Source organism: Hypomesus transpacificus, chromosome 9, assembly GCF_021917145.1.
Source record: "Hypomesus transpacificus isolate Combined female chromosome 9, fHypTra1, whole genome shotgun sequence".
In the NCBI taxonomy this organism is placed as follows: Eukaryota; Metazoa; Chordata; class Actinopteri; order Osmeriformes; family Osmeridae; genus Hypomesus; species Hypomesus transpacificus.
Genome location: NC_061068.1, coordinates 10,297,639 through 10,320,783, shown reverse-complemented (window position 1 = coordinate 10,320,783; position 23,145 = coordinate 10,297,639). Strand labels below are relative to the sequence as shown.

The 23,145-nt window shown below is 39.1% G+C and overlaps 3 protein-coding genes and 1 long non-coding RNA gene across 7 annotated transcripts; all 4 read right to left on the bottom strand.

The window, feature by feature from the left end:
* Nucleotides 1–80: 80 nt before the first annotated feature.
* Nucleotides 81–10,477, bottom strand: LOC124470887. The gene is made up of 2 exons (XR_006956469.1): nucleotides 10,081–10,477; nucleotides 81–722 (listed from the first exon to the last, which is right to left on the bottom strand). It is a non-coding gene; the product is annotated as an uncharacterized LOC124470887 (long non-coding RNA).
* LOC124470882 (homeobox protein Hox-C4a-like) lies at nucleotides 5,403–7,191 on the bottom strand. The gene is made up of 2 exons (XM_047025067.1): nucleotides 6,584–7,191; nucleotides 5,403–6,068 (listed from the first exon to the last, which is right to left on the bottom strand). The coding sequence occupies exons 1-2, from the start codon at nucleotides 7,020–7,022 to the stop codon at nucleotides 5,689–5,691; spliced, it is 819 nt and encodes a 272-aa protein (XP_046881023.1). The 5' UTR covers nucleotides 7,023–7,191; the 3' UTR covers nucleotides 5,403–5,688.
* Nucleotides 10,478–11,936: 1,459 nt separating the features above from the next.
* Nucleotides 11,937–14,474, bottom strand: LOC124470886 (homeobox protein Hox-C5-like). Its single transcript, XM_047025074.1, has 2 exons — nucleotides 13,172–14,474; nucleotides 11,937–12,684 (listed from the first exon to the last, which is right to left on the bottom strand). Exons 1-2 carry the CDS (start codon nucleotides 13,668–13,670, stop codon nucleotides 12,470–12,472), a joined length of 714 nt encoding a protein of 237 aa, XP_046881030.1. The 5' UTR covers nucleotides 13,671–14,474; the 3' UTR covers nucleotides 11,937–12,469.
* A 390-nt stretch (nucleotides 14,475–14,864) lies between these two features.
* On the bottom strand, nucleotides 14,865–23,145 carry LOC124470883 (homeobox protein Hox-C6a-like). Of its 4 annotated transcripts, XM_047025069.1 has the most exons (5): nucleotides 23,110–23,145; nucleotides 22,782–22,840; nucleotides 22,309–22,361; nucleotides 16,485–16,838; nucleotides 14,865–15,907 (listed from the first exon to the last, which is right to left on the bottom strand). In XM_047025069.1, the coding sequence occupies exons 1-5, from the start codon at nucleotides 23,143–23,145 to the stop codon at nucleotides 15,615–15,617; spliced, it is 795 nt and encodes a 264-aa protein (XP_046881025.1). In that variant the 3' UTR covers nucleotides 14,865–15,614. The 4 variants fall into 4 exon arrangements, with proteins under 4 accessions (XP_046881025.1, XP_046881026.1, XP_046881024.1 ...); XM_047025070.1 differs by lacking the exons at nucleotides 22,782–22,840; nucleotides 23,110–23,145 and adding an exon at nucleotides 22,659–22,720; XM_047025068.1 differs by lacking the exons at nucleotides 22,782–22,840; nucleotides 23,110–23,145 and adding an exon at nucleotides 22,534–22,717.

Here is a 23,145-nt window from a genome sequence, read left to right as displayed (position 1 = left end):
TAGTTTAGTACAGTTAGTACAGTCAAAATACATAATTTTAGAATGACATTGTGTACATAATTGAGGACTGATCATGGATATTCATTTTAATGTTTTATTATCATGATTGTTTAAAAGGAACGAAGGATGGCACATTCAGAGGCTATTAATTATAACATTTATTTAGCCTAACATTTTTACACATGTAAACATCCATTTCGGATATCTTCTTTTGCATTCAAATGCTACATTACATGGTTATAATAAAGTGACAAAGTGAATGTTCATGTTTGTTGGTTGGAGTTGGGTTAGATTTGAGGGTTTTGAAAGATTAAAAAATGTAATTACAAATTAAAAGATTTGTTCCTCTGTAATTCTATGAAATATGTTTTAAACATATGCACAGTGGTTAAATGACTATGACATCTGAATGATGTGTTTGTGAATACACACATTTTGGCCAATCAGCTGTAATTTAAAATGTGATTCCAAAACCCAAATTGTCAAGAGACAACATGACCATTATGGCTGCATGGCCAGCCTCTAAATTGAGTTTCTTGTCAGGTCTGACTGGTTCTCTGCCAACATTTCTCAAGAAGGTCTGGTCAAGAGGAGCCCTCAAGTAAAATTCCTCATAGGTTCCCAGTGCCCACGTGATATGGTGGCTGTTCAAAGGGGATGGGAATTGTCTGTAGTTATAGGCAAACACGCTTTCTCTTCAGTGATCATTGCAGAGTGTGTGCCTGGAAAAAGAGAAGGAGAAAAAGACAAAGAGAACAGACGTTACTTTTCATGAAGCTGGAACCAGAAAATTGATGTAGAAAGGATGAAGAACCATGCGTTTCAGTGCTCTCACTATTTCCATATTGCTTGCTTCCCACGAGGAATCTGAATCAAACCATTTGAAAGCTTAAAACCCCCCAAAATATTTGATATATAAGCTACGGTGATGAGCAATGTTTTGACTGAAGCAGACAACAATTTAGAAGTAATTAAACTAAATGTCAAAAGAATGCCCAGGGCTTGTATTAGATATGTCACAGGTATATTATTTTCTATATTTGCTGAAGCCCTATTGTGGTTAGCCATATCTGGACCGTTTTGTATGGAGTTATGGTAGGTTGGGACTACTGAACAAATTTGCCATTTAGCCTACTTGGCAATTTAACCACAAATGAAGTCCCTGTTCACAATCACAATAATGCTTATTTCTGCACAACACAATAAACGTATTTATTGCATCGATCTTGCATATTATTTTTGCCTTAAAGAGCCAGCAAGCTCTAGTTCTACTTTCCTTCCCTCCCCGTGCACAAGCATACTTTCCTGGTGAACTTTGTGTGAACCACGATGACGACAATCAATCATCTTTACTGCAGTCTCCCAGCGCCTGAGTTCCCTCAGCCTGTACCATGTCTCCATACCGTTTCGCGAATATTGTCTGTAAACATAACTAGGCTCTATATGTAGGCTGTAGTATGTATATAAACCTCAAGTCACATGATCACATTGCCCATTGGAAAGAGGCACTCTAGTGGAGAGGATTTTAAGACGAACAAATGGACAAGTTAGACTGGGGATATAACCATGCATACAAATGGTGCTGTTTCGGAGCAGACGGAGTGAGATTAATGAGTCCATCGCGGTCTATTGCAGTAAACAATGCAGCACAGGAGGAAAAAAGCGTGGAAACAGTCGATTAACAAGCAACAGCAAATACTATTAGATTTTTATAATAGAAGCTTTAATAATAAAATAAGTTCAAATATGGTATAGAAGGTCAAATACAATAAGTAATGTTTCCTTTAAATGAAATATAGGCACATTTAGGCATGCTATGCTATTAGGCTACCTAATTGACAATTAGGCATAATGCCCCAAATTGAATCCTTTTAATGTAGGCACCACTCCAGGTGATTGTTGAGATATGAACAATTGAGGCTATGCAGTTACAAACAAAAAATAGGCCTATAGGCTAAGTAATAGTACATTATTAGAAAAGACATATGATGAGAAGGTAGCTTGTGTGTCACTACCAACTTGTCTCGATAGGTAGGCCTACTTGTTGGGAACAAGAAAAGTCCATAACAAGCCTATATGGAGAATTCCCAATCAAAATGACAATTTCCATGCAATGTTGAGCTATCGGAATTGTACTGAATTGCTTGATTGCTTCAATTAAATTGGTGTGTCTGTGACATTTATAGGTCTAAACAATCCTACAATTAAGGTAACCATTCCTAATCCCAATTGCTTTTTCCATTTGTAGGCTAAGCAGCGCCTATAGTTTTTAGCAGTTACTGTTACAGCATCAACCTTTTCCATTGGACTAAACGTAACAAATGGTAGGCCACGGGCTATTGTGGGTCATAAGGCCTACTTGTCAGGGTAGGGGACAGAACTCGGGTGCAGAAACTGGAACTGCTGCAAAATAATCTGTTTTAATAAACAATACGCAGACTGGGCTGGCATTGGTGGTGGGGGGGGGGACGACGACTAATAATCCGTCCGGGAGAGGAAGGTCGATGGGTTGATGAGCTGATCGTTAACAGGTGCGCTGATGAGTGACTGGTGTCAGATGCGGGGAGAGAACAGGTGGGTGTGTCCACAAACTGAGGAAAGTGAGGGTGACAAACAGAAAAACAAAACACAATCACACCCACACTGGACTATCACTGGGTGGACGTGACACTACTCTTGCATGCCCCAATAAATTGGCTAAGCCTGAAATGACAAATTTCCCCCATTTTCCCACCATAGGCTTAAGCCATCTCATTAACCTATAGGTCCACCCTTTTATTAGGTTATATCTATCCTAAATCTAGTCTACTAGTTGCATTGAATCAGCACCGGCACGACTTCCATAGGCATTCAGTGTCATTTGATTCTTTAATTACACTCAAAATTACAATCATGGCTTTTTATTTCATGCTATATTCTTTTCAATATAGATTTTGTAAGACCATTGAATTTAGCTTATAATATCAAATGTATTTACCACAAAAGAGTGCTGTTCATGTAGGCTAGTATAATTATTGACATATTAGTCTAAATTGCATAAACTTTGTGAGTGAATTTAGTTTACGTAATATTAATTTCAATCAAGTTTTCTATGAATTAAATTAAAATGCATTAATCAAAAGAATGGTCAAGTCAATATTTTTTCTTAACTTCCTAAAATGGTGCATTAGGACACCGGCCCAGATCATTTGATTAAGGCCTGCGCTTTCATCTTGCCAAAGGTGTCATTTGATCAGATTTTCCATTTTATCGTCCTGCATTTTGAAATTACCACACACAGGTTACTCAGACATCCTGGTGAACAACCTTTTATTGGAGAAGGAAACTGTTGCATTCCGGAGTTTGAATAATAACAAGAGATAAGTTAGATTTATAACATCTAAATTGAGAGTCGTTTTTATGACCTCTATTTCAACTGTGTATGCCGAAGTAGTTAGTGGGATTTCACATTGCAAATGTGGGCAGTTAAAAAAATCTTCCCATTTGAAAAAGAAATAGCCCAACATCAGACAGCACAATAAATGAGTTTCAAAAAATCAAGAGGAACATGAGAAAGTCTGCACAGTTCCAAAACATTCAATTGTCTTGAAAAACTTGTGATAGGCCTATGAGATTCTCTGAATGATAAAACCATTAACACGTTTCTGAAAAACTAATTTTAGCCTATTAGTTTAACTTTATTGACTTCCATTTCTCAACACATAGCCTAATTAGGCTATATAATTTCTAATGCGCACTGTAAAGAAAATGACTACGTTTTCCACTGTTAAAAAATCTAGCCTCTTCTCTTCACTGTCGTGTTAAGTGTTATTGAGTTTCGTCATGACCCTTTGGTTGCCAGGCACAAATTCACAAGTAAACATGTCATTGGGTCTTTAAATATTTATTCTTACTCGTACACCAAGGCAATTCCAAAACGTCTCCTCATAGTACCATCCTAGGTTATTTTGCCGGTGTTACACATACGCCATCAAACCAAGGCGAAAACAAACAAAAATAAAGAGGCTGACTGACTCCAGTTTACAGATTTGACCAAACTGTAGAAGAAACCCATTGGAACAGTGACTGATAAAATATTAGGACATTTATAACTGACAGTCATTTGGTCCAATGTGGCAAAAATCTGAAATATTTTAAAGCAAATATCTGAAATGTATAAGCTACAGTAACCTTAACCTTAAAGCATCACGTTGTCCATGAACGCCTGTGCCCCCTTATAGAGTGAATTAATGACATCTATTGAGTCACCTCTCTCGGCCACGTGTGGTATGACTAAGAAACATGGCTTTTAAATGAAAGAAGCAGGCCTAATAGTGTAGACCAAAAATAAACTAATGGCATTTTCACAGTAATTGTATTGTTATTGCTCGTAACAGTTCTAAACCTATAATCACCGACACCCAGAAAAACGCATATGCACGCGTGCACACATTTATGACCATCACAACAAACAAAAAACACTTCCAGAGCCCCCCCCCACCCCCACCCCCCACTCCCCCCTCGACACACACACAAGCACACACACGTTCCTTGGATACAAAGCTCACTGTCAGACGTCCCGGTCTGAAACGAAGTTCTTGGCAAACAAAACGTGACCCCTTCCTGAACCCGTGCTTTTTAATAACGGCTAGTTGCAAAGGAGACTTGGATTTGTGGAAAGGAGATCCTTGTGAGACTGCGTTTATGCACAAATGACGCCACACGCATTCATTTCTCAACAGATCATGGATGACAGTTGTGCATAGCGGTGGACATCTGGCGGGTTCCCTACATCCAAAAGTAATGACCACTCCGGCTTTCACTTAATTTGTCACGTGTGCATTGGGATTAACATAAAATGTTTGACATTAGTTTTCTTGGTAATCAGATCCTGTTTGGGTTCAAATTCAATTTTAATCAATCGTTTTGTTTGAGGTCTATACAGTATTGTGCTAAATCTTGATAATGTAAATAAATACCAGACCTATCTCGCAGTCTCCTCTGAAAAATCGCTACTCTCTTAAAGCAGGCTGAATTGTGCTATAAGGGAAGTTTTCCATTAATATTTCTGGTGACATCAGCAAAGGTGCTGCTCGACCACTTATTGTTTGTAAAGGGCATATTAATAAATTACTTTTTAAAAACTGTGTAGCCTACCATAGAGACTACTAATATAAAAAAATGACGACTCGAAGGTTTTCAAAACTATTTTGACACTCACTTTGTATTGAACACTAAAATGATCACAAACACACTTTTGCTGCATTTTACAATGGATACTTTAATAAATAGTCCATAAACCACAAATCTGAAGTCACAAAACACTAACAAGATTGGCCTTGGTTTTGGGATGAAAATTACAACTATTTTCATTGAATAAATAAAATGATTGTGCACGGAAGAACAATATATATCAACGTATTCTGCCACAGGCGAATACTTTAATTTAATCTATGATAAATCATAGCATAGTCAAACCACTAAACCCCCCAAATCAACACCACAATAAATTAAAACCCTGATAACCGTTTAAATATATTTCACAGTAGCCTATAGGATAATCCATGCTCACATGCATGTGTAGCCTAACCGTGGACTTAGAACAATAGTTTAGTTTAATGACAGCACGAGGAACAATAAAAAAGAAAAAATGATATACTCTATAAATAATTAATCGTGTTCCCTCATATATAGTCTATTATTTTGTGTCTATAACGGTGTAATATCCTGCTCTCGTTCGACAACAGGCACTCGAGTGAGTTCCTCGGAGGCTGGCAGGGTATTACCAACACCACGCGGGAGAGTGCTGGCTGATGAAACTGTGTTGGTATCAGAGGTTGAAGTTGTGTTTGAAGAGGATCTCACTTTAGTGTTGGGAAGCCTATGATCTTTTTTCCACTTCATCCTGCGGTTCTGAAACCAAATTTTTATCTGCCGCTCCGAAAGAACCAGAGTGTGAGCAATCTCAATTCGTCTTCGCCGAGTTAGGTAGCGGTTATAGTGGAACTCCTTCTCCAATTCTAAGACTTGCTGGCGTGTATATGCAGTCCTGGACCGCTTGGCATCAGGTCCATTGTAATTGGGATTCACTGAGAGATTAAAAAAATAAATGAAAGGAAAAAGAGAAAAACGAAAGGGAAATTACAGAATAAAAGGTCTGAACACGCGTGAATTCTTCAAGAAACTGCAAGAAAGATGTGTGGAGTATTTAGTAGTGTACCTGACCTTCTCTGACTCGGTTGCAGGTGCAGTTTAACAGCAGAAACCAATGTTGTAATTAATTGGAACATTACAAACATACTAAAATTCCTTAACCTCCCTTCTGTTCTCTGCTTCTTGTTTCACTCTGACACATGCATAACAGAAAAAAGCACATGGCAAAACGACTGTCCAGACAGTGCCTCCGCTGTAAAATTTATGGCGGGTGTAATTGCCAATGCTGACTCGTAAATCCGCCTCATATGTGCCGTTTCAAAGTGGCCCCTCTCATAACGTACGAAGCAGGAGTCGACTATGGGCTGACGTTCTAAAATAAGAGTAGGGGTACAAGTGAAATAGAGAGAGGGTAGATCCAGAGAAAAAAATAATAACACAGCTTGCCTACCGGTATTGACGTGGATTTTCTTCATCCATGGGTAAACTACGGGCTGTTTAGTAGAAGCTGTGCTGGTGGGATGCTCCGGGGTATCTTGAATACATGTAGGCGGCGCAGTCGGTGGGGTTGTAGGGGATGTGGGTATCGGTGGTGGGGGTTCGTGGGGAGCTGCTTGCCCTTTCCCTGCAAGTAGATTCCTTGTATGTGTGAGGCCATGCCCGGTCTGGGGCTCAGGCTCGGGTATGCTTACACAGTTATACGGGCGCTCCTGGTAGGTCACTCGCGAAGGGTACAACTCTTGGTGGTGATGCTGGTAGCCAGTACCTCTTGTGTGGCTGTAGTATTCAGGGCTGTTTTCAGGAATGTAGCTATTTTGAGAATATTCCTCACAAGGAGGAAATTTCGGATCGATGTAGTTAGAGTCCATCAAATACGAGCTCATGATCATTAATTTCTGGAGTGAAAAATAAATTTTCTACCTTTGTCGTTTTTCTGGTACATAAAGCCCTCCTACTATAACGCGACCCTGTAAAGTTAGTTCAACCACGTGACACTGAAACCCAATGGCAGCCTGTGATGTAGTTCCCGGATAAGGAACCAAATGTATATACCAATCTTTTTGTATCCTTTGTGTGAGAGATGGTGCACACTTTTAAGATCATATTGAAGGGACTAAATACAGTAGGATTTAAGGATTATTGGCAAAATCAGGCAGACGAAAATCTACTACAAGGCACAACGCCTATATATACCTGACTCGAAAAATATGCTACCAAAGATGGATATCAGCCTAATAATAAGCATCAAGCATGATGTGACCGAATGGCTACCAAGATAGGCTATTATCACAAATGGGAAAAATAAAGACACAAACGTAGGCTAATTGTTTCGGTAATGTGCTGGACAATTCCACAATGTTAGCCTAAAAAGTATTACAAATTCAATTTAAACGCAATATATGTTTCTTTAGGGATTGGCACATACCATGATGCCTTCATCCGCACGTGTACGGATTAAACCCTGGCAAATTCCCCGTGCACATCACAGGCTAGGCCTTTTGCTTAGCTCAGACAACAAACCTTTACACCAACAGTTTATAGGCTACCTGATACTAATCAGTGGTTGGAACGTTATTGACAGGCTAGGCTGTTTAATGTAAATATAGCCTAATGATTATCCATACACGCACGCTATCTAAGCCTATGTCATGGCCTGTTAATGGTCTGTAGCCTAATCGTGATATTGTGCTATTTCTTCAAAGTGCCACTTCTGAATCCAAAGGTTGTGGTTATAGACTAAATGTAAATTACATGGGGCTGACTTGTTACAATGTCCAGTCAGATCAGAAAGACTGATCGCGTGCATGAGCTGCACCATAGGTTAACTGTAATAGGCGTCATTGCTGTCGATTGTTATCCGTTGAAAATAAAAACGACACATAAACTTAGTTTTTCCAAGCATCCGCGTGACCGCCTACAGCGGTTTTGAGGGACCCTGGTTGAACATTAAGTTTTATTACGCCGTTACAAGCAGCAAATCAATCGCCCCCATGATCACTAGCTCTCTAACTTACGATAGACATTCTTTTTTGGCCTGTAGTTTCCCCTCTTTATCTTGTTCATGCAGTCCTAACTCTCATGCAAAATCTTAACTTCAATGGTTCTAGAATAGTTTTTGAGAAACCAAGTTGGAATGGAATCGCCTATGTATTCCAATAGAAGCTAATTTGGGTTTGCCAAACACAAATGTGGTTCTCCAGGGTGCATATAGACGACTAAATTCAAAAATAGCCAGCTGTAAGAAATATAACGGTAACCTAATTAAGAGAAGGTTACACGTTGACACCTACTTGCTTTTTTTTTACGTTAGTTGGCTTGGTCTGGTTTACAGAATACCAGTGTCTATACACACGTTCCCACACCTGTCTACAAACACATGGATCTAGATCGAGATCACAGAGTCCCCTCCCACTAGCCCTATAACATCCATAAAGCTTTAAAAAAATAGGCCAACTTAATAGTACAAAAAATGTCACATGAATGCCAGAATTAATTCATTGTAAACGTTGGCTGGAACATTTTCTTGATTCTTTCGAATATAATTGAATTTAGAAGCCCCATTCGAGCCCTATTAATAATATACGTTATATACTTATGCATGATTCATGAAGAGTGCCAGAAGTATATACTACCTGATCATCGCCCTGAATTGAACCTTGCGGGTACCCCCCCCCCCCCCTCCACACACACACACACTCAATATTCCGTCTCGAGAAACAAGTAACAAAGCAGCCACGTGACAGTGCAGATGAAAAATAACGTTCTATTATATCCGAGGGTTTATTGTGTTCGTTATTACCATACTGACCGCAGATTAACCCACAAAAGGTATGTGAAACGTTGAACACACTAGCCTCTGTAAGGCATCAAGAAACGAAACGTCTACAGCTTCTTCCTTTTATCTCAATTTACGATGCTTAACTAATTGCATCCCTTCTCAGAATATGCATTCTTATGAATCATCAGTGCCTATCAATTGAGTGATAATACAGATCTTAAAACAGTCCTTAAACTAGAAAATGTTTATTACTGTAATAAATGTATGGTTTGGCTGGCATGCTGCTCTGATTGTTCAGAGAGAACAGTAGCCTAGTTACAAGTCTGCTGCGAATGGCGTATGCCACTCATCAAACAGGACGTCCATTTTGATGAGGGAAAATACAATTAGAAATGAACTTTGGCAGCTTCTAAGAAGTTTTCATACAGCATATCATATGAGATGAAAATGTTGAGTAACACTTAACGTTGGAGGCTTAGAAAGAGTCAAAACCCCTTACATTTTATCATACCTCATTCTCTGTCTGCTGCCCTCCTTGTTGACCCTGAGGTCATTCATTGTCTCATTCCAACACTAAATGAAAATTTTCTTGGGTGTCTGGTGGCCAGCATAGGTCCATAATCCATGTGCTTTTATTAAGTTATTGGTTAATAGCCTATAGAAGAAGGCAGTCATATACCAATTGGTACGAAGCATGTGTGTTAAAACTGGAAATGCCCGACACCAGATAGCGTAGGTGTAGGCTACAGACAATGTATACGAAATATCTGCATGTGAGGGAAGATTTCACAAATGTTCTGCATAACTAAATTGAGATTAGCATGTCGTTCGACATTTTAAAGAAATATTATCTTCGGAAGTTGCTAAGTAGGGCCCACCCCCCCCCCCCCCCTCCGCCCCCCGCCGCAAAGCCCACACCGGAATAGCCTCTCCAACTGTTCCCTTCCTAACTTTACATCACGCTATACAGGCCATATTTAAGTGTAGCCTAATCTGAGATGACGAGAAAAACTGCCACGTTAAGAGTCTAATAGAGAGCATTAGCGCCAGTTCACCAAGGCATTTCTCAGTCTAATATTGCATTACAATATTAATTAAGCCCCCCTGGGTGCAACAAGGGGCAGGTGTCTATTTCATTACATGCAAAGGAAACAAGATTATTAACTTACTGTACCGTCTGGGAACCATTTGCTTGAGTCAAAGAAGAGTGCTGATCGTTGGGGGCAAGATAATCCTCAGTAAACGCGTCATTCGCCTCCATCCACTTAGATAACGGTTCCCAACAGCTGGGATTCACGACAGTTAAGATTATATATGATGTAAATACATTGAGAGGAAGGTTTGTCAGCTCTCCCAAACCATAAAATTTAGTTTAATGGCATCACGTGTTTCCCGCGAGCCACTCAGGGTCAGAGCTGTAGGCCCTTTTGCAAACACAACCTCGTAAAGTTTTAACCACAAAAAAAGACAGACGGAAACAAAAAGAACCCTATATGCAACTCTAAAGCATTATGCTAACCCTAAAACTCCAGACATCCAAAAGCGACGTCAGTCAGACAGACAAGGAACTAATACCACGATAACAAGAGGGTGAGTAGGCTACATTGATTAAATATTCTTGTGTTTGGGGTGGAAAGAAAGTTTCAGAAACTGAAGGTAGAGATAAAGGTAATTGCATAGCCTAGTGTGTAGTGTAACATATACAGGATTGGATGATAGGATGTTATTGCAGCACTGTGTTCTACATGCCGAGATATTACACACACATATATATATATATATATATAAATCAGGGTCAGTAACATTCCGGGTTTATCGAAGGGGTTCTTTACTCTTTAAGAACATCACAAGGCAATCTTTTTTAGATTAGACCGGTAGATTTGATTGATGAGTATGTTTTTGTTTTTGGTGTTTTCCAGTAGAATGAACTCATATTTCCAATCGATGTTCCCCAATCGATCAATGAGTTGTGACGAGTATGACGAATTAATAAGCCAGCAAAACTCATTTTGTTCTTAAGCATTGTCTTTATTGTTATAACAAGACATGCCTTTTATTTTGCTTCTCCAGTACAGTATTGCTTAGGAAATCCTATCCTCTCATCCAAATTCAAGTTTGAAAGATCTTAACCAAACTTTATTCATTAGCTTCATCATTGACACTTTTGGACCATAGAAGGGATTGGATAATCAAACAGAAATGGTTATCAAATGTATTCTCTGGCCCAACATCTGAACACTGGCTTGGTGTACCGTATCTGTTTCATTACACACACCGCGATTGTTGTCGTTTGGGAGGTGTTATGGAAAGCTTTAAAGTTTTATGATGCGTCAGGGCCATTAAGTTTTACAGGCCTTCTTCTGTATTGTAAATAACTGCGGAGGTTGATACTAAGAATTAACCCCCCCCCCACACACACACACACACACGCAAACTAGGCCGTTTATTTAGTTTGCCGTATGGTGGACCACCACTCACACACACCGTACCATCTTTTCGAATCAATTTTTTAAAATTATATTATGAAAACACATTAAAGTTGCCTATTATTCTCCAGGTAAGTCTATTTCCGTTTTCAATTTTAAAACACTAAATTAAGAACACAGTGAATCCACAGGAATCATAACTTTGAGATGTTAAATGGCTTCACATGTATAACCATTTTATTTTTAATCAAGGACATCTGTCAACATAGTATTGTGCTTAACACTAGCCCCCGGAAAAGAAGGAAGATTAAACAATGTATTTGTTAATACTGGTTTTGTGCAAATAACTGTTGATAACCTATAGTGTTCCCCTACCTCAGAAATAAGTCACACAAGTAGGATTATTTGAAATGAACATATTTTTTGAAGACTTTGTTTTCCATGTGGTAATTTATTTGCCAAATCAAGGCGTAGGCCATTATCAAGAAGCATTTGAACAAGAACCTAAATGTTCAATGTGAAACAAAAGATTGGCCCAACAAAACTATGAATGCAACTTAATTATCCCAAAACTTCCCCTTTTCATGTTTTTTAATATACTTATTCTTATTTCAAGTTGCTCATAATCATTTTACACAATCAATCACTTGTTGATGACAACTCCCGAGACAGTATGAGATGTCACATGCACGCAATTTTGAATATCTAAATGCTAAAGTGAATAGTTCAATCATTTATCATAATGATAACAATCGCACTATAAACCCACTGATCAAATTGGCACAGTGATTTGCACGTGCACTAATTACTTAGGCTACACGAAGGCTAAAAAAGCCCATTTGAAATAAGAAAGCATTGTTTCAGAAACAATATATTATTTATGAGGAATAGTAAAACAACAACAACAACAACAAACTATTATATTCTTAGATAGGTAATCTAAAATGGAAAATGAAGACATCCAATTCCCAAAAAGACATACGTTTACATTAGTTACGCAAAATGTCTTTAATTGTCAGAATGAATGGGCTTACATACTGAATGACATCACAGAAAGTTGAGGAAGTGTATACTGTTTCAAGTTACTGAAAGTCATCTTGAAACGTAGTCTAACGATTGAAGGTTTGCTGTTTCACATCGACTCCTTTGTTTTTAACTTTGAATCTTTCTTCCACTTCATTCGTCGGTTCTGGAACCAAATTTTGATTTGCCTCTCGTTCAAGCATAGTGTGTGGGCGATCTCGATGCGCCTGCGACGCGTCAGATAGCGGTTGAAGTGGAACTCTTTCTCCAACTCTAGAGTCTGATAGCGTGTATAACTCGTCCTTGATCTTTTTCCATCAGCTTCTGGGATATAATTGAGAGAAATATATTTTATAATCCTCAGAGTCACTGTTACCTCTCAAATAGATAATACGGAAAACTTGCATACTATACACCAAAAAACAATCAAGTCATGCCATCAAATTTTTCAAGTTTAGATGTCTTATCGGTGTTTGAGAACATAGCCAAACAAAGAAATCTACAATCTGTCACCCTTCTAGTCCACTCGTCAGCAAGGAGGATTGTGATAATGTTGCATAGTCTACAATTCAAATAGCTTGTTGCGGTTTTGCAAGAAGTGTCTTCCTTATCCAATTACCCCATCATAAATTTTGCCGCAGATCGGCTCTTCGCTGTAGCAGACAGTTTTACGAGCAATTGATGCCTTTGTCATAAAATTTACGACTGCCAGTTTGAGTATTTCCGAATATGGTATATATACAGATATCCAGAAAGGGTGAGAGAGGGAAGCTTTACCTTACACAAGTAACAGCCTACACAAAAACCTTACCGTGGCCCATGTGTAGTTTAGTCATCCAGGGATAAATTTGTGGTTGCTGTTCACAGGTCTGTGGCCGAGAAGAAGTGTTCGCTTGTCTCGATGGTTGTACAGATTGCAAAGTTCCCACTTTTATCTCGTCTGTATGAGTCTTGGCGATGGCCATTTGACCAAAATCCGAGTCCATCTCCGATTTGCGACGATAAAGTCCTAAGTTTAGAGAGTCTCGACCACTCGAGTGCTCATTCTGTCGTCTCTGTGAACACTCTAATGCGGAGGACTCTGGCCCTGAAGTCGGGTCACCCGGATTGCCATGCAGCCCTCTGTTCATCTCACCCATGCCCAAACCTGAGGACGATTGTGACGCGAATGACCCACGGTGATCGTGCCCTCCATAACAGTAGTCGGATCTATTGAGTTCAGGGTTAGTTCCGTAGCCATTGTTGTGCAGAGCGAAAGCTGCAGTCTGGTGAGTTTGCTTGAACAACGAGTTGGCTACGTAAGAACTCATTTCAAGACAAAACGCAAAGGATATGAAATGGAAGCATTCATAGGCTACGGTCTGAATAATTAGGCTACCTCACATATAGGCTACGTTTGTGATGTATGACGATTATCTTATAATCTATGTGTACATGTTGGTTAGACTTGTAACTTTTTAAATGTTATTATCATTGCGTTTGATTTGTGTCTCTTTTGAAGTTCATGAGAGGGTTATCCTAAAATGACCACGATTTATAGGTGCGGGAATTTTTTATTTTTTCTCCATTGCCCAAATATGGGAAGGCTAAAAAGAATCACGTGTTCGGATCGGCCAGTCATACATTTGGCTATATCACACTTGGAGGTTATTGATGGAAAGAGGAAAAACGCCTGATGGCTGAGGGGACTTTGTGCAGCGCTGCCAGTGCCGTACTGGATAGAAGGCCTAGAGCGTCACCTGGTGCCAGCGACGGATAAGAACATATACCTTATTTAAACAGATATTGCGACATTGCAAGTAAAGAACAAGTAAAAAACATTTCGCTAAAATATGTCCGCCCAAACCGATTCACGTTTATGCTTGCTTGCAGACGTGTCAACGGCAATTGCATTGAGGCCCGGCCCGGAGTTTTTTTTTATGCACGCTAAATCAACTAGGCCAACTCTTTCACATGAAGATCTCGGCACATTTCGGCTAAAGCGATTGTTGTAAATTTGCAATGACTTGGCTTACACATTACCAAATGAAACAACAAAACAAATGAAACAAATTCAAATCATCAAATCCAATTCAACAAATGGCAGAATATCAGACCACCTACTACTAGAGCTTTCTGTCATACTACTTTGTTTCCCATTGGGTCCTCTCTGTATGATAATCATTAACCTTCCACTTTCAGAATAGATTTAGCTGAAATAGTCATTGGGAGTAGCATCAAATTAATTTCGTCGAATTGAAGGCTATACCTGTAGACAAACTCAGAAATGAACACAGGATAGGTTTTTTAGCTTACTTTTTAATTTGGCTAAAAGTTGTAGGCATATGAGTCTACTTTAAGATTTTTGAATGACAATTGTGTGTAACAATTTCTTTGGACAATAATCCCGGTCCACAGATAACCTATATTTAAACGTGTTTGTTGTTGTAAATTTGTATCTAATACGCATAGTTATGGAACAGGAAATAACCCAGTAACGAAAGGCCTACAGACTCATCTTGAGTGATGTAAGAACTTCAAGTGTAGTTTTTCGGCTACGTTTACAAATTTGCGTTATTATTGACGCCGAGTTTCTTCAATACTTTCAATACTTCTAATGTAAAAGGTTGAGTAACTTGGGTTATACGCTAGACATGTTATATAGTTTACTGAAGCGTGAGACTCAATGCGGAAATATAGTGAAAGACATGGATGCAAAGGCACAACATTATTAATCATTTTATTAAATATGACAGAACGTGAACGTTATAGGCTACATCGAGTTTGATCTCTACACTAAACGTTATTATATTATCACGTAGCTACTCAATCTGTCTATTAGAGGTACATGGGTACTCATGGCATGGATAGGCTATAGTTCTATCAACATTTTATTTTGGAACGTCAGTCAGCACAGTTTTCTTACCCGTGTGGTATGAACTCAGCATAATCATCATGGTGTATTTTGATGTAGGCTAATACAACAAGTGAACGTGGTGCTAGACAACTATGGTGAACGTCAGAGCGATCGGCTACACACATTTTGTATATACAACAGGGAATGTCAAGTGATTGCAATGCATTATAGGCTATAGACTTCAAGAAAAGTTAATTCATAGCAAAGCCTGTATTTCGCATTCCAATTAACGTAGTCATGTTTGAATACACAGACGAGAGTCCATACAATTCATAGGTAGGCCTATCCTAATAGGTAGTTAAGTTATCCTCACATTAGGTCGGAATCATTCTTATTGTAAGATATCAAATAGGCTAAATCACTTTCTTTTCTCATCTTCCTCTGTGTCCTCCTTCACCGCCTCTTCATTCCCCCCTGCCGAACTAATATCAGTGACGGTGGAGGTAAGATTGCTTTCCTTTTTCCATTTCATCCGGCGGTTCTGAAACCAGATTTTGATCTGGCGTTCAGTGAGGCAGAGAGCATTGGCAATTTCAATACGCCTGCGTCTTGTCAAGTAGCGGTTGAAATGGAATTCTTTCTCGAGTTCAAGAGTTTGATACCTGGAGTATATTTGACGACCTCTCCGTCTGTCTGAACCGTATCCAACTCCTGAATAAAAAAAACATGACCAATTAATATCGGAAATGAACATAATTGGTAATAATCTATAGCCTAGTAATAATAGCCTGACAGTCTACACGTGCACGGACGCACGCACACACTTATTAATTAAAGAGGGTAAGTAGATCATATTTGACATGAATCCACGTCTTTGTGCTAGATCTAGGCTAGAAAATGCATTTATCAGATCTCATCATCCAAATTATCCGTTGTCTATAGCCTACTCGTTGCCTTTTGCATGGCTTATACGCACATTGCAAGAACGGGTAGGCTATCTTGGTCAAAAAAGCTCGATCTTCAAAAAGACGAACTCTGAAATGGGTAGCCTATTCGACAACATGGGATTGGCATAGAAAAATACAGAGTATTTTCTCCTGGCTAAATACCAGTGGGTGTGAGAAGGAGGCATAGTAGCCAAAAGGGATTTCCCTGGAAGATAAAAGGACTTTATTGCCTGCGACAGGACGCTGCTGTAGTAATAGTTTATGGGGTGATAAAAAGTAGCTTCCCTGGTCGTAAATGGGCCAGGTCGTTTAATTTATCTCATCGAGTTTGTAATACTCACCGCTGTGAGAGTTCATCCGCTGCATCCACGGGTAGATCTGAACGCTCTCCTTCTGCTCTTGTGATCCGTTCCTACCCTGTTCTGACGGATAATCCTGTGCGAGAGAGCTTTGTGCGCCTAGTCCCAAACTGGTCTGCCTGCAGTTTGGCAGGACATCCTTGTCCTGGTAAAACACATTGGATCCATACTCGTATGGTCTACTGGAGCCGAAAACGACGTTGTCTTGGGGTGAATAGAAAGACGATGAATATATCCGGCTTTGTGCTACGGCAGCTCCGTAAGAGGAGAAGTGTCGAACGGGGTCATAGGTGTTTGAGTTCAGGGCTACGTTGGGTAAAACATCTTGACCACCAGCTATATGGCATGAGAGCGACGGGTTAGCGAAATAGGAATTCATACTCTCTTTGTATTGCTTCCTGTCTTTCTCTATCCCACCCCTCCTTTCAATCAGATCTCTCTCTCCCCCTCTCTCTCTCAATTCTCTCTCTGTCACTTACTCTTTTTTCCTTGTCAGTCTATCTTTAATACAGGCACGCTGTATGATTTAGATATAATTTATTTCTGGGCGCCAATAAAGACACGGGGCGCACAGCGAATGTTGTTGCTAAAGCTCTAGTCCAGGATGGACAAGATGACATTGTCAGCTGACCACATTTCCTCCAATAAAAAGCAGGGAAAAGAGGGGCAGAAGACAGGAAAAACTTTTTTTAATCCTCTGAACCACTCTCTCTTACGCACGCGTGCGCACACACGCTCGTGATAAATTCATAGGCGCACATGTATGTGCGCATTCATACAACCCAGATTGGACGCATGCAGGCACGCATGTACCCAGATAATACAGTCGGGAACTACACACGCCTACACACAGTCCTGGACAAAACGCGCCAGCACACACTCCATCGCTTTCACTCACTCACTCTTACACTCTCTATCTCACTCTCTCTTTCTATCTTTCCTCTCTCTAACACATTACACACTTTTTATGTTTGTTGACATCCTGGATGACATGACTGCCGGTAGCCTATTTACAAATTAAGATGCATTGTGAGGGAGTTCAAAGTCTTAAATTGGTTTATATTAATACAGTAAATGAGATGTGTTTAAGAGAGTTACGTCCATTCGGTATTTCAATATTTTGATTCAATGCAGTTTTTAAAGAATGCTCCTAATGCAAGTGACATGTATTTTCATTCTATTAGCGGTGCAGATTACAAGATTAAACCCCCGTAACTGCAATACAGTGATCTCATTATTTACTATACAGTATAATTAGTCACTTTGTATCGATTATTTAATTTTTCTTTGGACATCTTAGTAAAATCATTTAAATCGGATGTAAAATGATTTTACATCCGATTTAAATGATTTTTCAGGCTACAAATAATTTGTTTTTAAAGTAATCAGGCCGGTCTGTAATTTGTCAAGTAATTGTATGATATTAATTTATTGGAAAAAGTTGGCCTATAGATTGTTAGAATCATTGTAGGCAAAAGGCGGGTATTTCAGGCGCAAACACACATAGACTAGGCCTACACAAACTATCCACACAATATTGACTTGCAGGCATTGGTGTATAGGGCAAACAATAGGCTATCATATTACAGTGGTCAAGCGAGCATTAGGCTGTTGCTGCTGATGATTTCAAAGACACAGATCCACATCGCAAATTGTGTTATTGAAGGGTAAGGTTAGCAACGGATCAAGAAAGCTTTCGTTGACAATGGAAATTATCATTGCTAATAGAAAAGGTTAATAGCACTTTTACTACAAAATAATGTTTAAATGCCTGTGTTAGCAGCAGAAGTCATAAAACCAGACAAATAACAGCTTCCAGTCTACCACTGCCTGTTTGCACAGTGTGTATTCGTGTATAGGAACAAAATTAAAAAAACAGAAACCATCTCGGAATAAAAATAGATTTTTGGGAGAGTGTACACTTGGCAGGCCATTGGCATGTGGGGAGAAACAAGACCCTGCTATAAAGAGTTGTAATTCCGAGCTATAAAAATCTACACCACCTCAGCCCATTAAGGTTCATGAAACGCCTGTGCTGTATCATTTAACAGTCTAAGAGTGACCATCAACTGCAAAATATGATATTCCATAATCAAGCAGCTTGTTGTTTATTGAATTATTTACTTACTTTTTACTGTTGCCTAGTTTTCCACAAAGCCTGCAAGTTTGGGCTTTCCACATTCTTGTTTAAATTAGTCTGTGTTTATGACGTGCACAGAGTCATATACATCTTGGGTAAGTAAAGGGCAAATGCCCTAATGTTATTTATGACCTATTTGAATTATACGGCTAATAGGCCTATCCTATAGCCTATAATAGGCCTATTTTCACATATGAAGTACTGCAATATGCAATCACACTAACAAACACTGGCAGAGAACTGAGACAAACGTAATGTTTCCTGCACACGCTTTGATCTTTGAGAAGGAAGATAAAGCTGTGACTTAAAAATGAGTCTCATGACGCATGCTGGAGTTAAAATGCAGTTGAATATCATCTTATAGGTATTGTCCGAGAAAGCCAGTGTAAGCTAGGTTATATTTGACCGTCCAAGTTTTGGTGTTGATAAGGATATATAAACCTCTATTCTGAAATATCCGTTTAAAATAGGCTTACAAAAATCTAGTCGGCATTGTTGACCTCCTAAAACAAGTATACAAAACTATCGCGTCTGTTAATTGGGTTTCGGGTAAGGAAGGGAACGTATATGGAAGTGAAAGTGCAGCCTATGGGAAGGTGTTTTATTGCATTCTTTGAGGACAGTCTGGCATGGAATTACCTTTAAGCACAGGGTCATAAAGACATTAGGCTATTGCCTCAAGGCCTATAGAATGCTTGACTTGACAAAAAAGAAAAAAAAAGTAGGTTATATGCTAATTTGCACTTCCAACTTTAGACAATTTTACAGACGGTCACAAAATTGGCACGTTCTTAGCTGTAGAGAATATTATTCACTTATGCCCACTGATTTAGTCTACCAAAACAGATTACAACTAACCATCAGTAAGTCTACGTCGTGATCAATTTAACCCGAAAGAAAAAAAGTAGGGGTTCAAAAATGTTTGTGTCTACCTAATAAATCTATATTTATATGCTTTTTCGAAAGAATGCCAAACATAGCCAGAATACGACCTTAACAAAAGACAATAACAACAATGAAATAATGAAAAGAAGACAACGGTTAAGCTTATCTATGATCTAATAATACAAATAAGAATGGTTGTGGAGTGTTGATTCTTCTGGCGAGTTTGAATCTAAATCTATAATGTGAGTAAACTCGTATTCAACGAGCCATATTTGCTGTAGCGTTAAGTGGTATTTAGCTGAAGGTGTCTGCTCAAGTAAGGTGATAGGCGGGTTGGACATTCATAGGCCCTCATTAATCATAAAAACGTGTTTATCTTATTTAGAATAGTCTATCAATGCAAGAACTAAATTATTTTTATATTGCTAACGAGGTTGAAGGCACAATCTTCAAAATATATTCATGGAGGAAGTTGAACCACCTTATTGTAGTCGGATCCTTTAGAGAAGGGTTAATCTTTCCCACGCAAGCAAAGTCCGAGTTGCTGTTACAAAAATTAGACACTTCACTTTCTCTGGTTTAATTAAATAATTGGCTACCCAAATGCTTGAGGGAGAGCAACATCTGATTGAAATATAAAGAGTGGGTAACATGTTATAATGTCACATTTAGACAACCGTCTTTGTTCCGCCCAGAAATGTAATTGTATGTTTTACTTAACTTACCCTTGATTTAATGTAGCAGATTTATATTAAAACATGCCGATTTAAAAATAAACATGGAATTCTCCCACAATTGGGTTTAAGTGAATTGATTTAATGTTTGCGGTACAAAAGCAACATGTTACGTTGGAGTAATGACTAAGTAAAGCTTTTGGGATACGCATTTTAAGATAATGTGGCAATAAAGTTCATGGTTTGACGCATAGTGCTTCCGGGCCCTTCTTTAACTGAATACAAAGGACATCCGCATGGTTTGACGAGCCTCTGATAATCCTGTAATTCCAACGTGATTCAACTTGGCCTATTTACTAATTTGTAGCCTACAAACAGAGGGGTTGGAGGACAGGAGGAAAAAATACAAGTTTGCCAAAATGCCAGTGTAAAGTCTGTATCTGGTAGGCCTACCAGCCCAGGATTAGCTGCTACAAAATTACTAGCCGCCAAGTAGCCTTACTAAAATATGTCAGGCTATATGGCTTTAGACGTTCGAAAACTATCCTTTTTGTGTCAGGAATTTTTTTCACGTTTGATTGAGTTTGTCTTCCTATTTTGTTTTGTGTTTTTTTTATAGCATATTCTTACTTACTTATAGAATAAACGGTTCTATACCAATTAAACCTGTCAAACGTGTTTGGAAGATAAGATCTGCCAAAACACTTCACTGTAGTTCAGGCCATAAAATGTAATAAACTCACGCTCCTTTTTGCCTTCCTGTCTCCACAGCTTTAGCGGAAGCCCAAAGTGGCAAGTGTCCTTGGACAAACCCCAGGAGGTAAGAACAGCAGCAATAAAGAGGAGCAGTTACAATACTCCCTTCTTCAAATAAAACCACGTCTTTGTGCATTCCTCATATAGCTATATACCTAGAGCTTCCAATGTAAACATTTCGAAAAGTCAACCCTAGCCGACCTCAACTACAACCCCATCCTCAAATAGCCTATTGGATGTAGTGATATGAATAAAATGAATCCCAAGAGTTGGTGAGTCTACAGTAAGTGAAACACAAATCCCAGACAGAAGTTAGTCTGTCGGTATGTCACAAATAACTGAATCCTGAGTTGCAACCATTGAACAACCAGTAAACAAAACCCAATAGGACACATTTCGGTCACCACAAAGCTGTATGGAATGTGAAATTATTTTCATTATTTTCATCAAACACTAGATGGCAATGTTGGCTTTAAGCAAATCGTAGGCTAATAAAACTTTGGGCTTGAACAAGAAGCATTGGTATTTATTAATTTAAACAAGAGATTGAAGATCAGTTGCTTCCCAATAAACTGATGCATATTCGATTTGTTGATTTACGGTATGGCCTATCATTGCGATTTACATGTTTGGCCTTGAATCTGGCAAAGGCCTATATCAGGAATAACCAGAACAGCTATTATGAATTATGTTGAGCTGTTTGCTTATTCCAAGGGACGATATGAAGGAGGTGTTGTCAATGCAGTTAGACAATTACAGTTATTGACTACTCAGACAGACTATATTTTATTAATTTAGTTATTCAAATAGAGCTATGATGTCTTTGCCACATAGGCTCAGTGTTCCTTTAACCACATGGGGATATACATTAAGGTCTGCATTTGCATACTGAGAAACCACCATCCTATCTACATCGTTAACACACGAGCCAGTATGCCTCACGTTATCATCATTTCCTCACTCTGTTATGTGGCACTACACTGACCCTCTCACCCACCACGGTTGCCTGCCTTTAATATTATCATCACGTGGGAAACAACCATCAGGATGTGTTTCCTTTTGATCAACTACAGATTACACAAATCCCTTTTTTTCCAAGCATGTTGGTTGCTCGAAAGATAAACTGACTCCTGACCGGGGGTGGAGACGCAGTGCGCGGCGAACTGTGCAAAGCAAATTATGCTTGTGGAGATGGACTTTTAGTCTATATGAAACCCCCACAAATAACAGCCTACATTGACTTGGGGTAACTTTCACAGTTTTGCTCGGAATAGGAAGAAAACCTACAAATCATTACATGACAATGTTGATTCTGAACCAATAATAACTACAGAAACCCAATGAAACTCACCCACGTTTTCCTTGGCGAGTGACGCAAGCCTACTGGACCCGCAGCTGCGAGGGCTGGAGGGAAACGAAGAAATATTAGGAACCAATTGGTACCTACATCTCCAATTATCGTATTCTAACAGAATACCACTCCACAATAAGGAACCAAGCTGCCCAAGCTCAATTACACAATGTAGTATTGTGAGCGACCGATCGGACAAAAGAAAAGTGATAGAGCATTACTGACATAACGCCATAAATAGGGAAACGATGGACGGGATAAGAACAGCAGATGTAAAGCCTGAACAGGTAGCCAACGCTCGGTAGAAAAATAAAACCCATGCCTGTAAAAACGTGGGTCGTGAAGCTTACAGATAGAGAAAGCTGGTTAGCAGAGGAGACAACAGTAATAAGTTCATGTTCATGGAGTGGTAGTCACATGACAGGCTACAGCCAATCCAAGTTCCGATACAGTCGTAAACTTTTATTACTTGCCTGTAAATTTCCAACCAAACAGTCAGGAATGCGTTTCTCCCCCTCATTCTAGTGGACCACTTCGAAATATTTGTTATAAAACACAGTTCACTTCAGTAAGGCACTTGCTCAGGATGTATATTCTAATATCCAAACTATATACTTTATTCATAAAATCCATTGTTCCCTTAGGACATCCACTTTCCCGAACCTGTATAATAGTATTTGTTTGGAGCCATGTTCAGTGAAACCCAATAATCTTCAATCGAAACATTGGTTAACAAACAGTTTTTTAGGACTGTTATAGCAACTACCAAGTCATTAATAAAAAGGGCAAAATGTATACTACCAGAGGAATCAAGCAGACTCGGAGGCCTCTCCGCAT